General features: G+C 50.8%; 3 protein-coding genes across 3 annotated transcripts; 2 read left to right on the top strand and 1 right to left on the bottom strand.

Moving 5' to 3' along the window:
* Positions 1 to 267: 267 nt before the first annotated feature.
* NCLIV_038200 (putative subtilase family serine protease) lies at positions 268 to 5,269 on the top strand (the record flags this gene model as incomplete). Its single annotated transcript, XM_003884021.1, has 7 exons — positions 268 to 1,473; positions 1,986 to 2,230; positions 2,586 to 2,687; positions 3,126 to 3,256; positions 4,176 to 4,403; positions 4,612 to 4,718; positions 5,213 to 5,269. The coding sequence occupies 7 exons, from the start codon at positions 268 to 270 to the stop codon at positions 5,267 to 5,269; spliced, it is 2,076 nt and encodes a 691-aa protein (XP_003884070.1).
* A 6,590-nt stretch (positions 5,270 to 11,859) lies between these two features.
* On the top strand, positions 11,860 to 12,363 carry NCLIV_038210 (conserved hypothetical protein; the record flags this gene model as incomplete). Its single annotated transcript, XM_003884022.1, has 1 exon — positions 11,860 to 12,363. The coding sequence occupies one exon, from the start codon at positions 11,860 to 11,862 to the stop codon at positions 12,361 to 12,363; it is 504 nt and encodes a 167-aa protein (XP_003884071.1).
* Positions 12,364 to 14,463: 2,100 nt separating this feature from the next.
* Positions 14,464 to 17,085, bottom strand: NCLIV_038220 (putative protein farnesyltranstransferase beta subunit; the record flags this gene model as incomplete). The annotated part of the gene is made up of 5 exons (XM_003884023.1): positions 14,464 to 14,616; positions 15,081 to 15,232; positions 15,549 to 15,706; positions 16,007 to 16,405; positions 16,988 to 17,085. The coding sequence occupies 5 exons, from the start codon at positions 17,083 to 17,085 to the stop codon at positions 14,464 to 14,466; spliced, it is 960 nt and encodes a 319-aa protein (XP_003884072.1).

The raw sequence follows: 17,085 nt of genomic DNA on the forward strand, positions 1-17,085 counted from the left end.
TGGTTTCTACGCAGGTTTTAACTTTCTTTGTTTGCGTGAATGGTTACGGTATTTCGGCTGTGGTTGATAATGGCAGTTCCATCGCTGTTTTTGAGAACATATCGTTGTCTAGGTCGCCCTCCTCCGATGGTGTTCCCTCGAGTCCCCAAAGACACTCTGGCAGCGTGAAGACGCGAAACGTTTCTTCTATGTTTCGACAAAATGTTACGTGGCTTGAACCGGATCTCCCCGTTGAGGATTCCAACGCCATCAAACGTGTCGCAAACTATGACGTGTGTGGGGATAAGGTGGAAGAAAGGATTCCAGAGGTGGGCGGCATATGGTTTCCTGTGGATAAGCGTTGTCCTCGTCCTCACTGTTGCCACTCGGGCCGGCCCAATCTCAGGGGAAGGAGGACAGGAAAAGCCAGGCGCAGCTCTTGCGACGAGGGCAGCATTACTCTCCGACCTTGCGTTAACGGCAAACCCTACCGACAGACGATCAGATGGAAATCGGGACGGCGGCTCCCGCGCTTCGGGCGTGACAGATTCACCTGAGTTTATGTGGAATCGCAAGCTAGAGTTAGACCCTGATGAAGCCCCCAATCCGACAGCAGTTGCTTCAGAAGTTCTCTCTCTTCGTCAAGCAAACACAAGCAGCAGACGTGTCGTGCTGAGTTACTCTCTCAAGGGCTGTCCACCAGAGAAACTTGAAGTGGGCCGAGATGCAGACCATCCGACGGCAATTCATGGACAAGAAGCTAGCAGCCGTACGATGCATCTGTTAAGAGATCGAGTTTCTTGGCTCCTTCATGCTAAAAAAATGGTAAAAGAAGTTGAATCTGTGAGTCCAAAGCGTGACGAAATCTTGGGATACGGACAAGATTTCCATGTAAGTTTAAGGGTGACTGTCGAGATGGAAAGTCGATATTTGTCAGCTTTGCAAATGGAGATCATCAAGACGCTGCCTGAGGGGGTCTCGGATGATGAAGTCATACAAATTGCTCGAGATCTTCCTTGTGTTGAGAAGGCATACCACGACTCCTTGAAGTTCTCTGAGCAATACCTAAGACATCCTGTTTCGGATGAAGATGAGGATGGCATGAACATGGGAACGAAGCGCCTTCTTCAGCGGCAGAGTCCGGGGCAATCCGCCACACACTCTCTCGATTCCCTGGGGGCACGCGTTACGAAAGCTTTTGAAACAGAGGACATTTTATCACACGCCGATGCTGACGTCCAAGTTCCTCCCAATGACCCAAGTTTCCGCCTCCAGTGGAACCTGCAGGATAAGGCAGAGTTTGGTTTGCACACCGAAAAAGCGTGGCAGCTCTGGACGGGCCAGAAGCGCCCGATGGTGATTGCTGTCATCGATAGCGGCTGTGAAATAGACCATCCAGACCTCAAGGCGAAAAAGTGGCACAACCCTGGAGAAATCTGCAACGACGGTATCGATAACGACGCAAACGGATTCATTGATGACTGCCATGGGTGGGTAGGTCTAAGCCCTATATAGCTTGCTTATATTTTGTGGCAAAATAGAGGACGGCGCGTCGTTGCGAGACCATGTCCAATTGGGAGATTGCAACACGATCACTGGAGTTTTTTCTCGAGGTTTGCCGCTAACCTTTGCTCTTCCGGGAGAAGGTTGAGTGTAATCTGCACCCTGTAACTCTCTATCTCTTGACGTATATGATTTTCTGTGCACCGATCATTCTACCTATCTCCCTCAATCTATACGTATGCCCGGCTCTCTGATCACTTCACAGACTGCCTCTCCGTTTTTCATCTCTCCCTTTTCCCTGTCACTCTAGCATCGCTTTGTTCTACCCATGCAGTATCTGCCGAACTCTTCACCATTCGCTACTTCTCCATGTGCTTCACTACTCAATCTCTTCTTGACGACGATGTGATGTTCGGTACCTTTCACGTTGGCATTTAACTTGTAGGACATTTAACACCGCGCCTCTTCGTCGAACTTTTTCTGGTTCTTTGGGCGCCCCATAGGATTTCGCGACAGATCGTCCAGACGTCCGCTCGGACACGACTGGACACGGGACGGGAGCTGCAGGTGTTCTTGGCGCGGTGCCGAACAATTTGATAGGCCTGGCTGGGGTTTGCTGGGGCTGTGAAATCATGTGTCTGAAATTCATTGGCGGCGGACAAGGAACAGTTAGCAACCAAGTCCAAGCCATTGATTACGCTGTTAGAATGGGAGCGTGGATTAGTAACAACTCTTATGGTGGATACGGGTAAGAGGACGCTAGTCAAATAAGCGAAAAGCTCATCTGTAACCGTGTATGCTTCCAGCGCAAGAAAGGTTGCCAGGAATTCTCCAGTGATGATGCGGTGCCATTGAAGGCAGAGGCTGCTCCGTTGTGTGTACAAGATCGTGGAAGCGTATGTTTTTAGTATTTTAAACGCTTTCTGCGTCTATTCCTGTTATTTTCCGGCGCTTCACACTGACTGGCTTTTTGAGGGCGTTGTCTCTAGCGTTGTTTCCTGGCTGCAGAGTACCATTTAATCGTTGTTCTTTGTACAGCCCGGCGATACCGGCTCAGTCATTTTTTAAGAGTGATCTGATGCCTGTATTCATCTATTGTGCAGGTATTCGAATCTTGAATTCGACGCCATCAGGCGAGCTCAGGTTGCTGGGCATCTCTTCGTCACTTCTGCAGGCAATCACAACCTGAACACCGATCTGCCACAGTAAGAAAATGGCATTAGACTGTTTCAGACCCTATTCAAGGAAAAAGACACGCGTGGATCTTCTGTCAATTGGTCGGCCGTGTTGAGAGTAGGAAATGCATTGTCGAGACAGTCGTTGAATGCGCACCATCAAAAGGACAGACAAACAAACTGTCATGTTTGCCTGTTTACTCGCGTGCGTCAATAACCAGCTTGTTCGCTGCCTTGCAAGGTGGTCTGAGTTCTGTGGTGACATATGTGGAAGATTGAAAGTGGTGTCCCTGTGTAAGCACCCTGACTGCAGACAGAGGTTCCTGTATTTCGTCACAGCAGTTTCGACAGCTGGTCTCATGATATTTTACTGATTGGAGCATTGGATTGGAACCGCGGGGAACATGTTAAACGTTGCAGTACAACAACGCGTTTTTGAATCCATATTTGCATTCCCCCCACCCGCAGGAACGACCATACCCCTTCGAGTTATGACCTCTCTAACATCTTGAGTGTTGGAGCGTCGACGCACATCGGTAGAAAAGCAGCCTTCTCTAACTACGGACTCACGACTGTTCACGTGTTCGCTCCTGGGGCAGGTGAGGCAAGAGGGAAGGGAAAAACCTAGTAGCTTAACAGAGAACTGTGCCCTTTCTGGCCTCGAGGACAGGTGATGCCTTTCGTGCTCTCGCCACGACATACGCTGCTGCGGTGGTTTTCCACTGTGGCTCGCGGTGCGAATGCGCTGCCCCAAGTTTTCATATCTGCAATCCTGCGAAGGGCATGAGCCGTGATGCGCCACGTAGATATCTTTCACCGGGACACATGGAACAAACGAAAAGCCGCTAAAATGGCAAAACGCGCTTTGCTGCTGCAAAAGTGGCAGAACCACAACTTACTCGACAGGGTGGGGGTAAAAGCACTGATGTTGCCCGGCAAACGCTACACACTGGTAATACTGTGTTAGGCGAATGTTACAAACAAAAGCTCGTTGGCACTTAAAGAAGTTGTTGCAACAGTGACAGATGCTGGCACCCCTGCAACTTGTTTTGTGACTTCGGCTCCCATACGAACTATGGCCCGTGCTTTAACACTGGGACATGAGGTCAACAAAACGTTCAGGCCGTCGTTGATGCGAATTTTGACTGTAAGGTTTCTTAATATCCCTTTGAAAAAAATGGAAATTTATCCAGCTAACTCGAGGATAAGGTTAATAGACTCTTCTCTTGCGACTGTCAAAGGTGGTAATTCGCGCGAGTGTCACTCGAAACGACTTGAATGAAAGATGGGAACATGTACTGAATGATTTTGAACCGTGCTGAACACGATAGACGTTTTCGCACAAGTAATGAATTTTCGGACAAGCTTAGCGACTGTGCAACTCTGTGCTGACGATCTGGGCCTTGGGAGCTGAAAAAGAAGGGACCCGTTTTAGGCCCGACTGCTTAGTGCTTTGCCAGTTCCCTGATAAAACGTTTTAAATGTTGCTTCTTTCTCTGATGCTTTGATGTTCTGCAGATATTCACACGACCGAAGGTGCAGCAGGGTACTCTAAAGTAAGCGGAACTTCGTTCGCGTGCCCGCATGCCGCGGGTCTGGCCGGGTTGATTTGGTCTGCGTTTCCCAACTTGACGTACCTTCAAGTGAAACGCGCTTTGATTGAGGGATGCAGGCCAAGTTCGCATCTCTGGTCACTAGCTGCATGCGGAGGGACAATCGACGCCCACAAGTCTCTGTACATTGCCGGTAAGTGAGACAGAACAGAACAACCGCTGCAAAGCAAAAGCGTCGAGGCTGAACAAGGGCGGCTCGAGGAAGAGAGGCTGCCGGAGTTTGAGTGGGGACAGTGGCAGGGGCAGGGCGTCTTGGTTTCCAACCGGAAGTTTATCGCCGGTTGAGGGCTGCGGAAATCTGATCTTCCACCACACCTCGTTCTGCTCGTTTTTGTGCTCAGCGAAACTGTCGAGTGGGCCAATGCCCGAAGGGAATCCGTCGCGTACTCGAGATAATGAAAAACCCGACGTGGATGAAGCAGGCCCGGCAGCCCGTCTCTCAGGGCTGGTGAGAGGAGCCTCGCCGGCCTTTGCTGCATCGCCAGGTTTCCTGCCTGTCCGTGCAACGTCGCGCGAAGCTTCAGTTAGTTCTGTAACTACCGCTCCTCAATCGGCTAATGGGGTGAGCCAAGCAAGGATGCCCACAGGTTCAGTAGGAAGAGATGTGCTGGCACCTGTGAATTCGCCGTTCCTGGCCTCCGATTATCGACGTCCGTTTCTGGCGGGACCGCGCTCAGCGGAACTGGCCGCTTCCTCACTTCAGCCATCTGGAGATACGGAAGGTAGCAGCATCTTCTATGGCGCAACGGACCCTTCCTTAGCCAGACCGCCTTTCGAGGCTGAGGGAGAGATGCCAAGTCGCCAGCCCTCTGCAACATCAGGTGCAGTGAATGTTCTTCAGCCAGCGAAGCTTGCTACGCTCAAGGTTCAAGGGGACACGATGACATTGCTGGGTGAGGATCCGTGGCAAGAAGGACACCCCCGTTCCTTTTCGTTGTTCAGTGGGACGTTTCCTCCCGAGGAGAGAACACCCACTTCATTTCCCTCGTTTGGTGGTGATCATGTGACCGACTGGAGCTTGGGACCTTATGCGGACGGACAGAAACTAGCGGATGAGTTGGAAAGCGCAAATGGGGACGAAGTTAACTTGTCTCCGAATGTGAATTTGACAATGAAGAAGCCGGAGAGTATGTATGGGAGCACAACAGCGACTCCGCGCAGGGAAAGCGTGAATAGAATAGTTTCGCGGGAACCAACCCTTCCAAGCCGTCAAACAGCCACGACAAACAACAGCTTACAAGCCTTGCTGAGAGATAACTTTTCGCTGCCGTTGGGCCTTAGAAAAGAAATGCTCACAATTGGGAGCCTGGCGGTCAACGGACCGACTGGAAACAACTCCTTTGGAAGAGTGCCCTGGGAAAAGGCACCAGAAGGGAAAAGATGACGGTTGAGCGTACGCTACAAAAGCCAAAGCGTCTTTTTCAGATGTTGGCCTCCACATTGCATTAAACGGGTAACAGTTTCTCTCGGTCGCGACCAAGTCGGTATGTGTGGACACCCTGGGAATTGAGCTCTGGTTAGCCGTTCTCTTTGAAGACCAAGCAAGGAGCCAAACAAAGAGGGAGCTCATTATTCACTGCAGGTGGCACATGACGTACTGCCGAAACATCGAGTCCTGTGACTCCCCATCCCGTCTGAAAGGGCTGATGCAGCCGAACTTTTGTATTGTAACTGTAACTCTCTCTATTTAATTCGTGGTCTTTTTCCTTGTGGCTCAGCTTGCAGATTCAAAGGAGGTGTATACTGAGTCGGATACGTAGACTTGTGTGTCGCAAAAGTAGCTAGTATACAATAATGCGTACCGTAGCGGGACAACGGAGGATCGCTGTGATGTCTGTGGTCTGGCCTTCGCAACCTGTGCTGTCAAGGAATCACTTCATTTGCAAGAATCTCCTTAGTAACGGCCGAGAGTTAGATCGCGAATTCGAATAGGTCTGCACAAAGTGGTTTCTTTTGAAGAACCACGGAAAAATGGATTAACTTGCCTTGCAAGGGGAATCAGCACTGGGGGTTCCACGGCAACTTCGTTACACGGCTTACAGGAGCAGAGTCCAGCAATCAAAGACGCGCTTTATTAGGCCTTTCGCGCCGTCCAAGAGCAGTTCCTGTATCATGCCGACATGATGACCTGAAGCCTTGAGGTGGAACTGCAGACGCGGCAGGTGCAAAGTGTTGGTTAAGACTCGCGGCTGCTCTTGAAGGAGAGCTTGGGGAAGAAGAAACTCCTCTTACTCTTTTCCTCGGAGGCTAAATTTTTTCTGGAATGCTATTTTCAAGACAGAATCAAGGCAAGGCTAAGCGTCGGTGATGCCACACCATGTTACATGGTATCCTATTGTCTTTGTGAAGCAACCACCCTTTGGATATCCCTTCGGCATTTTGCTTTCTCCGGGGTATGTCCCTCCTCAATGATCGACTGCTTACAGACGCCGGAGCTCGCCAATTGTGTTTTTCGCCGGGTTATTACTCACATACTTCGTGTATGCTCGCTCGTCGACTCTTTGGCTTGACTCACACGAGAAGAGTCAGCTACGATGCAGCGTGGGGGATACCGAGTTCACGGGAATCCCATCTGGAATGAGTAGCAAACAAGTCATGTCGATCGTATACGCATGCATATTTCGGTGGTATATCTTCATACGAGCGTCCAGCAGTTCTATAAAAAAAATTATGGAAAAGAGCTGTGGGTGTTTCTGCACGCTCTCAGAGCCAGCTACTAGCCGTTGCTACTTTACATAGAAGATAAAACTGTAAGATAAAGGGGTGCGGAAGTGCAGGAACGGCTGCGTAACGCCTGAACATGGGGAAGGCTGACGGAGAAACCTACAGTTGCGGCAAACGACTCATTTGTGGCCCGCTGCTGCAAAAAACTGCGTAGATGTCCGAACGTCGGCCGTCCTGGCGACAGAACAAGACTGTGTGATGATCTGCGACATGCTGCAGATGCTCCAGCGGTGACTAGAGCAGCAGCTCTCTGCAGGTTCGACGTGTGACACTCTATTGACAGCTGATAGGCATAAAAGCGTCTTGACAAAAGCCCGCCAGTGTGGTGCACGCGCTGCCGAGCGGGGGGAGTCACAGCCACCGACGACGGGAGACTAGCCGACGGAAGACCAGGCGGCGAGACTCGCTACCTATATCGTAGCCTACTCGCCAGTTTTTTCCTTCCAAGCGTAGGAAAGAGTCCGTCTATAGAGTGGTGTCATGTACCTATTCTCTCTATCTGCCTGTGAGGGCTACTTATCGAAAGTGCACATCCCGACTCCATTCCACACTGGTCAAGGGATACAGTGGTATGCTAGCTTGTTACATTGACTCGCTGGGATACCGATAGTTGTGCTGGATGAACGGCGTCATGCAGCTATGGCGTCGCTTGCATATGAACTGTGTTGGTGCATTTGCACCCTCCTTGGTGCTATTGGTATCATCACCCTCATCGGAGTTACAGCAGCACAAGATGCTCGCGTCATTACAGAGATGACAGACCAAACAAGTTCAATTTGATCTGGTCTGTACATTGGCCACAGTCACGTCCCACGCACCAGCGTTCCTAGAGCGTCACGCCCGACATCAACCACTCCACCGTGGCGGTAACCCTGAACAGCTACGGGAAAAGAGGACCCTACAGTGAGCGATTCTCAATAACACACGTGGCCGATGTATCCTGCCATGACGAGGAATTGAATCAAACAAGGAGCTCATGATAGTTGAAGGGAAGCAGGGGAGCATGGCGGTGATGAACGTCATCAGATAGAAGGCTGCGAGGTTTCTGCATGACAAAGAACAAACACGCACGGAGGAGTCATAAGTTTCGCGTGATGCCACAACTTTCGTTCATTCTTTTCCAGTAACACGGAGCATAACGGAAGAAATGCCAAGCAGATTCCCCACATCATTGCACATGGAAGCAACTACAAGGCTACCTTCAGGGCTTACTGACTTGGACGTTGTGGGCCTTGCGAAGGAAAAAAACTGCTTGCATCGATAATGCCTACATTGCAAAAGTCTTGGATGATTATATTTGGAGCGCCCAAACGGCGGCAGTGTCCATGGAGAGGACCACCAGTGCCTCGCTTTCATGTGAAGAAGTATTTTCCGCCTCCCTCTACGATACAGATCTGCTCATCGCGATGAAAGGTTACTCCACGAATGCACCTCCGGATGACCCTTATACTATAAAGATCAGTGGAATCTGCGGAGCTACAGGCCGTTTGGAATAAACTCAGAACGCGTATGGAAAGCTGTGGTGCGGCGACAGAAGACCGATGACCGTGGCTGTTAGCGACAGTGGATGCAATATGGCCCTACCAGAGTTGGTCCAGAACCGATGGACTAATCCAGGCTAAATCTGTGGGGACGGCATGGACAACGGGAAAAACGGACTTGTGGATGATTGCTATGGATGGGTAAGCAACGACACCGCTGGTGACGACACTAATCGTCGCCTGTCACATACATACTCCGCACGACCCCTTGTATCATATCACACCCGCATAGGAAGATGCCGATCGCCGGCCACTGTACGAGTTAGCAGTCGAAGAAATGGCTAGTCTTGTTTGATGGCAGCAGGAGTAGGAGTATATTCGCCCTAGAAGTACAGCGACTCGTCAACTGGCAGGCAATAGCAGGCCCACTACTATTGTGTAAACGACTACTATCAATTGTTTCGATTCGATTTGTGGTTGACAAGGTTCTTCGTAAAGGCATCCTTGTGCCGCTGGCGTTTCTCCTGTGTCGAACGGGCCGATCCGTCGTTGCCGTTGACGGCAAGGCGAACGAGGGGCAATAGGGCCTCCTTTGTCTCCTCCATTCTGCCTCCGGCTTGAGGGCGCCGTAACTATGAATAGTCTTCATATTGCAGCCCCTGCATGCCACTGCACAGAAGAGAGGCGCCACGTTTTGCTACCAACTTGCATGATGACTCAGGGCTTTTCAAATGACTCTCCTGTCGTCGCTCCAGAGATGAGAGACCACAGTACGATCGCTGCCGGCGTTGTGGCTGCTACCGCTAACAATGATAGAGATACTCTTGGTGCGTGCTGGGGCTGCAAAATAATCTGGATGTGCCCTTCGGACCAGAGGATGGCAGAGCGAGCAACCAGCTCCAGGCACGGTAATATGCTCTACAAAACGGAGCTCGGATAAGCAACAATTCTTACGGCGATTATGGGTAAGTTAGCCTGCCACCCAGAGCCACAGCTAGCTGAGGGGAACACCGTGTAGAACCGGGCATAACTACCCCACACTCATGCAAGAAGCAGCACGCCTTAACTGCCGAACAAGATTCCGTGTACTACATGCAAGCATGCTAATTTTGGGGCCAGTGTCAAACTCTTGCCGTGTGGTTACTGTGACTTAGGTGGTCGGCTCTTGAGTTTGAAGCTATTCGGCGAGTCCAACTCGCAAGGTATTTGTTTGTAACTTCGGGAGCTAACCACCCCCAGTAAGAAAACAATTCTTTGTGGACTACTTGGTTGCCGGAGGCATACATGAAACTTCATATCTCTAGGTCTACGACTACTTACTTTTTTCCCAGGCACTTCCACACACCACAGGTGTACCTGCTGGCACACATTGTTAGTGTTGGCACTAGCACTCGAAGCGGAATCAGAGCCACACTCTCGAACTACGGAAGAAACTATGTCCACATTTTCGCACCTGGGACATGGGAGCGGTGGTGACAACGCACGCTACCGACACGTTCTTAGCTTTGTAGTCACGCCGTTCTTTTTGGTGCTGCGTCCCTGCGCGCTGATATTTTTACGCGAGTGGCGCCAGTGCCTGCTAGAGTGAATGGCACATCGTTCGCAGCTCCTGCCGCAAGAGCTGCCGGCCTCATCTGGTCAGCTTTCCCAAACCTCACCTACCAGGAGGTCAAAATGGAGCTGATTGAGGGTTGCCAGCAGGTTCAAGCCCTCTGTTCCAGTGCGACTTGCGGGGTAGTTTAGACGTTTTCAAGTCCCTGAAGGCTGCCGGTATGCACATCTATGGAACTCACCTAGTAGATAATCAGAGCATGTATGCTACAAGTATGTGTGTCTACTGCCATGAAGGTAATCTCATGCATGCTTGCTTTGGGCGTTATGCTCTCAATTAGGGCTAATAATCGCACGTATTTCTCCCGTAGCTGCATATGGAAACGACAACACAGACCCATGATTACCAGCCTGCCCCCTGGAAGCTCAAGAAAACGCCCCGAATCAGCAGCGGCTATCCGTCCCTTACCCCACCTCAAAGATGGGGTCGAGGGCTGCCCTGCCATTTTCGTCCCGTCTTTTATCCAGCGTGAAACGGGGCGCTACGCCGTGAAAGGAGCTTTGCTGCGCCATGTGTAGAAGCGGGACGTTGCTGAAGAAGAAGGAAGATCTATATTGAAATCAAGAGCATGTGGTATTACACTAATTTAACCCTTCACTCAAGGATGGTCGAGAAGAGTGAAAGCGGAACATAGCGATCAGCGCAGAAACTCTTTGTCTTTCAAAAACGTTCACACGAGCGGAGGTTCCCGCGAAAAAACCTCCGAACTTTTGTGCAGTTTCGTACCTATGTTCCTAAAGTAGAGCGATTGTCAGCGATTTAGCCTGTGTAGCGTTCACTGCAAAACACCGTAAAGCATGTGCACATTCAGATGCTGTGCTCGACCTCTTAATGCAATTGCGTTAATCAATCATTGTATCCCACCCAGAAAGCTTAGCATGAGCACAAGATCATGACCAGCGCCACGAGGGCAGTTGGAGCACAAAAAGAGGGGACATCCCTTGGAAGAAGAGCCATCTCACATGGCGCACTCTAATCGTCCCGCTGTGCGGGTTGATGACGTCTTTAAGAACACTCATTCCAATCCACTATCTTTACCCATGTTTGATCGCCTGCCCCCTCTCCCCCATCCGATGCCGTGCCGAAGGGTTTGTTATTGCGAAACACACTACAGCCCTAACTAGTACACCCGCAGCTTATTGGAAAGATACACATACTAGAAGCAGAAAAATGGCTGGAGTGGTAATTTGCCACGGGCCTACATCAGTCTCACCAACGCGTAGGTGCTTAGTAGTCGGCGGATACGATGGCAGTTACCATGGCCCATGGGAATAGCCTCGGCGACTTCAGAGATGGTTTCACCCGCCTGTTCTACTGGTATCCGAAACCGCAACTGATGCTACTCACACCAAGATCTTACAGCCTGTTCTTTTCGCGCATTTGTCCCAAAAGCGCAGTCGCTTATCTCTCGCAGTGAACTCGGAAAGGAAACCAGTTGTCCCGAACGCCTGTACTCGATAGCAAACGCTGCGCTGACAGTTCAGCGCTTCGGCGTCGCTAAGGGCCCGTATGTAGTTTGGCGTCGCTTTGATACACACTGTGTGTGCTGGAATGATCTTCAGCAGCCGCAATTCAAGCCGTTTACAATCCCTTGTGGCGAGTTCTGCTTGCATTTACTACCACAGACTAACCACTTTTTCATGCACACGGTGTCCCGACCCCATCTGTATTTTCACGTCTGTCGAGTTGCGTCGCGTTTTCGTTGTTCTTTTGCTGCGTGCCAGCGAGTCCCTCGCAGCCATATTTTGCAGGGCTGTTGTAGCATGCTGAGCATGATTAAAACTCTGTTGCTCGTATGCGTATTGCTCCGTCGCCTTGACGTTGGGGCGGCAATACCGCACGGAGGATCAAACTCGCACCCCATCTCGATGACGACGTTTAGTACACTTCGACCCCCTTCCGGTTTGTTGCCTGCAATTCAGACGTCAAAGCTTGGAAGTGAATTTCCAGCTTCGCTTGCGGACTACTCGGAAGTTGTTGTTGACGCCGCGCCCAGTCACGCGCGTGGGCAAACGCGGAAAGCGAAGACGAAGGGGACAACTCTATTGATGACCGCTGGGGGTTTGGCTTTGTTGGCCGTTTTGGGGACAGCGGTTGCTGATCACGTTGATCGACAGAATGAAGGCACCGTGACTAGTTATGAGCACGATGAGAGGATGGAAACAGCAAGGAGTATGTTAGGCGTCACGCGCATAATGGCTATTGTCGCGGCAGCCATGGGCGGTGCACAGTTTTTGTTCTACAAGGCAAAAAACTGGAAAAAGTCAAGAAATTAACTGGCTTCACAGGATATCGTCTTCCCATAGTTGACATGGACACGGAAAGGCGATAGGATGCCGATTTAATTTTCTTCGGATTTAAGGCTTGTTTGTCGCGCGTGTGTCAAATCGGTATTTCCTGGCCTGGCTACCTGTTTTCGCACTGCGGAGGCGAACAACTTTCAATGGCTGGAGCGTCATATATGGATTGCTCTTGTTATCACTCGTATTAACAGCGGGAGAAAATAGTGTCTTTGGCCGGGCACGCTCCTGCCGCGTCCAGAGAGGCCGGCAACAATTCCTCGTCATTAGAATCGTGGGAACCGTGCTGTGGAGCCTAACGGTGGCAAATCAAGAATCAGCATTACCAACGAGGAGCTGGATCACTCCAGTACGACTGAGAGCCACCGACGTGTTGGTCGCCACAACAAAGATTGATCACATACCGTTCCTCCTACGCACTTCTAATTTCACAGGCAGTCCCAGAAGCGAACGTCTCTCCACAGGCAACGAATCGCCCCAAGGGTGCAGTAGGAGTTTGCTGACAGTCGGTTGATTTCAGTTGCACTTAAAGTTGCCTGCCCCTGATAGACCACCATCAGCTGTACCGTTTCTTGGAAGAATTTAACAGGATTTTGTGGAAGGGAATGGCGGTTGGCGTCTCCATCGAAATAGTACGCCTGTAGCGATGTGCCGTTTCGGGTATTGCTTCGTCTCCAAGCGCTCTAGTGAAGAGCTGTTTCTCTGTCACCTCACTCACAGCATACTGCGGGAAAAGCTCTTGCCTTCCATACCAGCATGTGCGTCTCTCTTCAGTTCGTACTGTTCTCACCTAGCTGCACTCTGAACGGTTTTCACCGCCTGTATGAGTCATTCGGTACTCCGCCTGGCCCCGGAGCACGCAGGGACCGAACTGGAAAATTTCATAGTATAGTATGAGACAACACCAGGCCCTTCGAAGCCTCGACACCCCGTTCGTTGTTCGACAAAAGGAGGGAGTGAACTTTGCAACTCTTTTCTCGCCGCGAACACTCTGTCAACTCTAACATTGTAGAAGATGTCTGTCCGTGCCACTGGACACCCAGCTTCAGGACTGGACGGGGACGCTTGCTGGCGTGCCTCCGTCAACAGGAAAGCCGACAGAGACGCAGAAGTTGGAGAGAGCAGAGTGTGCTCAGCTGTAGAGAGACCGGAGAGCGCGTAGCACGTGTGATAAAGATCTGCCGCTCTGGAAGGGAAACAAGAATGATACGTCCAAACACAAGAAACACAGTGTAAAACGATGGGTCAGAATAAAATACCAACTAGTATAACGAGCGGAAAGCTTTAGAAAACGGCGCTAAGGTGTTGAGGTGGGACATCGCCGAACAAAACTGTACCTGTGTAACCGCTTGCTGAACTCTCGATAATTGCAAGCCCAGCTTAAACAAATCTGCAGGTGTGCACTAATGTCATGCGTACGCCTCAGGGACTCCACCAGAATCGTGTCCAGTGTCATAAGTTGGCTCAAAAAAAAATTACACGCAGGAAGCGGAAGCTACCGCAATCTCGGGCAAGCATGAACACAGATGCGTGCGCTTATCCGCAACTTCAACTTTTTCTCCACTACACAACAAATATTTTCTATTTTCTTTTGCTTAGAGTGCTACGGCGATTCAGTTACTCCCATAGATCACTAAAAACGTTTAAACACAAAACTAGCTTCTCTAATCAAAAGCTTAACTTAAACTCTAATTACGGTCAGTCCTGTCGAACGGTTGATGAGGAATTTTGATGGGTGTCAAACTATAGCGACTTTCCGTTACCGTGGCTCTTCGAGGAGAGACATGTAGATCCGGTTTGAATTTCTCACTGTCAGGAGGCGCCCATTTTAGCGCAGGAAACTGCTTTTGTTCGATGTCCCCTTTTTCTCAACCATGGTTGCATGCTTGCTCAATATTAGAAGTGATTCTCCTCCTGCCCTCTATAGATAAACACTGCGTTGTGTGTACAAGCTCACTGCAGGATAAACAAGAAAAGCGGAAGTTCAGTGAAAACAAATGAATAGGAGCGAGCAGTGCCTGTCTACAGCACGAACGAAGCGACACAAAAAAACGTTCACAAAAGAGCTTTTTTGACTCACTTTCCGGGCTTATCACGGAGGCCACCTCGCGGGTCCTGGCAGCAAGCAAGAATGTACTGTTGGAGATGTCGAGAAGAGACCCAGAGCTCGCGCGGAATGGGGCGCCCGGCAAGGTGGAAGGCGTGGGCAAGAAGAGGAAACAAAGCTGACTGCAAGAGGAAAGGCAGAGAGAGCAAAGGTTTCTCGACGGCATTCAGTGGCGTAAAACGCCTCGCATATGTCAAGGCCAAGAGAACGGAAGGGGTAGGAAAAATGCGGCCGACGGCAAAACAGAAATGGCGAAGAAGATACAGGCTAAAAGAAGTGAAGTACCATAGTAACGATCTTATTGCTACTGCACAAAACAATCGATTCGTTCTCCTTTGTAGGCGTCAGCTGTAGAAACCAACTACACACAGACTCCTAGCTTTCACCACTCGTTCTCCTTCCTTCCGGTTCTCGTCCTTCATGCTGCTATTTCCTCGTCTCCAACGCGTGCCCCTCCTCTGTCTCCCGTGTGGGTCACGATATTTCGCATTTTCCGTCTTCCACTTTTGCTGTTCTTGTGTAGGCAATCTTCAGGGAGCGACGAGAGTATAACCCCAGGCACTCCAAGAGAAAACCAGTGACTGACCATCCAAAAAGAGTAGCAAGCGTCGACCAGCTTGTTCGTCCGACCCTGAAAGCCCCCCTCGAAGCCCATCTGTCTCATCACTGCCCAGTGAAGAAGGCGATCGAGGTCAAGAAACTCGTGGGCTTTTCCCAGAATGCAGAGCGCCGCCAGACCTGGGGGAAGTACGAGCGCAACCAACGACGGCAGAATGCTGGCCAAATTTGCACTCCACCACTTTAAAGCCCGAAATATGATCGAAAAGAAAGGCGCACGCGAAAGCCTAACTGCCCCTGTCAACCACGAATGAGATGATCGGGACTTCTGACGTGAAGTGGCAGGGTGTGCAAACACCCTAAAAATCTGGACGCGCACGGTTCATTATTATCAAACCTGCCGCATTCGGGCGAAAAGCAAAAGATGGCACGTAGCGCCAAACCCGACAGATGCTTCACGAATTAATTTTGAAGGAAAAGTGCAATGAACACGCACCGCAGTAGGTGTAACCACCGTGTGCCTCTAGGCCGGGTTCCCCGGCAATTCCTCCTTCGTAAGTCTGACAGCCGGCAACGTACTCCGCCACCCCCTCGATGAGTTCGTCTGTTAGCATGTGAAGCATCGAGGCTGTCGCCACTGCACAGTAAGTACCTCTGCAGCGGCCACAGAAGAGCAGAAGCCGAAAGGTGGATTGAGTCCTCTGGCCTTAGATGAAGAGTGGCGAAAAAGAAGTGGAGGATGACAGCAAATCACTGAAGAGAATAAGAAAAGATTCTGTGGCAAGCACTTTCATTTTAAAACCCTGGCTACATCACGACACGTCTCAGGTCCCCCTTGACGATGCATTGAAGAGTGAAGGCGGAAGTTTCATTGACTTTCAACAGTGGCACGAATACAGGCGGCCTGCGGCACCTAATTCAGTAGCCACGCGTGGCGTCTAAAATCTCCATCACCTCATATCGATCTCTCCGTCAACGTGCATCAGGAAGCCTCCCTCAGGGCTCTTTAGTCGCATAAACCAATCATAGATGCATTGGCGAGGATCTTGGCCTTCGAGTGCTTCCGTGGGGTCTCCACTTTGCTCCTGCTCTGTCTCCTTGTACCCCCTGTATGCCTCGCAGTCCCCTTTTCTCCCTCCTGGCCAATCTGAGTCTTGTTTCTTATCCTCCTTGCCCCGCCCCGCTTCCCGTGGTGCCGCCCGCATTCTACGGTACCACTCCGCCACCCCACCAGTGACCAGCATGCTTGCCGTGGCGGCATAAGTAGGAGCCAGATGCGCCTGCTGCCCCGGACCTCCCCCCCATCCGCCGCCTGCTTGTCGATCCCACACCGCTTGAAGAAAGGAGATAATTCTGCAGGAAACACCACAAAAGAAAGCCAAGATCCAGACACCGAGGGCATCGCACTGGAAACAGCTGAAAAGGAGCGGGTGCGCGCAGAGGCACATTATGAAGAAGAACATCGAGACAAAAAATGGAGTGGAAGCACCAGAACAGCGTACGTCTTTCGCTTGCTCGCGCTTGAGAGACTAATTCGTTACCAACAGTGAGGCAGCATCGCTTGATCGACCTGAGTGGCGGCAGGAAGCTCTCATTGTAGTTTCTAAGCATTTTACTTTGCTACTCTAGACCCAAGCTCTCTCAGTTCCGGCAACTCTGTGTGCCTACTCTGCACAACCTGGGTCTTTTGCACTGTACCACGGTTTTCCCCCCCTACTGCAATGCCGGCTCAGCCTCTCTGTCCTTACTTTATCACGGCTCCTGTTTGTGTAACTGAAACACCGTCCTTTTTCTGAATTCGCATGAAGCTCGCACGCAGCCGGCGCCCGTCACTCATATATATTCCTATTGCCTTCCCCCATGCTCTGAGGGCCCCATTGTTCTCTCGTGTGGTGTTTCTCTGAGCACATCGGCAGCCCGCTTGATTGTCTTTACCTCTCTCTGTAGCGCGACGGGTCAAAGGCATGCATTAGGTCGAGAGCATGAATCATCCAAAAGAGCAGCCAGCAGCGAGAAGCGTCGAGCTCCATCAT

Source organism: Neospora caninum, chromosome VIII (genome assembly GCF_000208865.1).
Source record: "Neospora caninum Liverpool complete genome, chromosome VIII".
In the NCBI taxonomy this organism is placed as follows: Eukaryota; Apicomplexa; class Conoidasida; order Eucoccidiorida; family Sarcocystidae; genus Neospora; species Neospora caninum.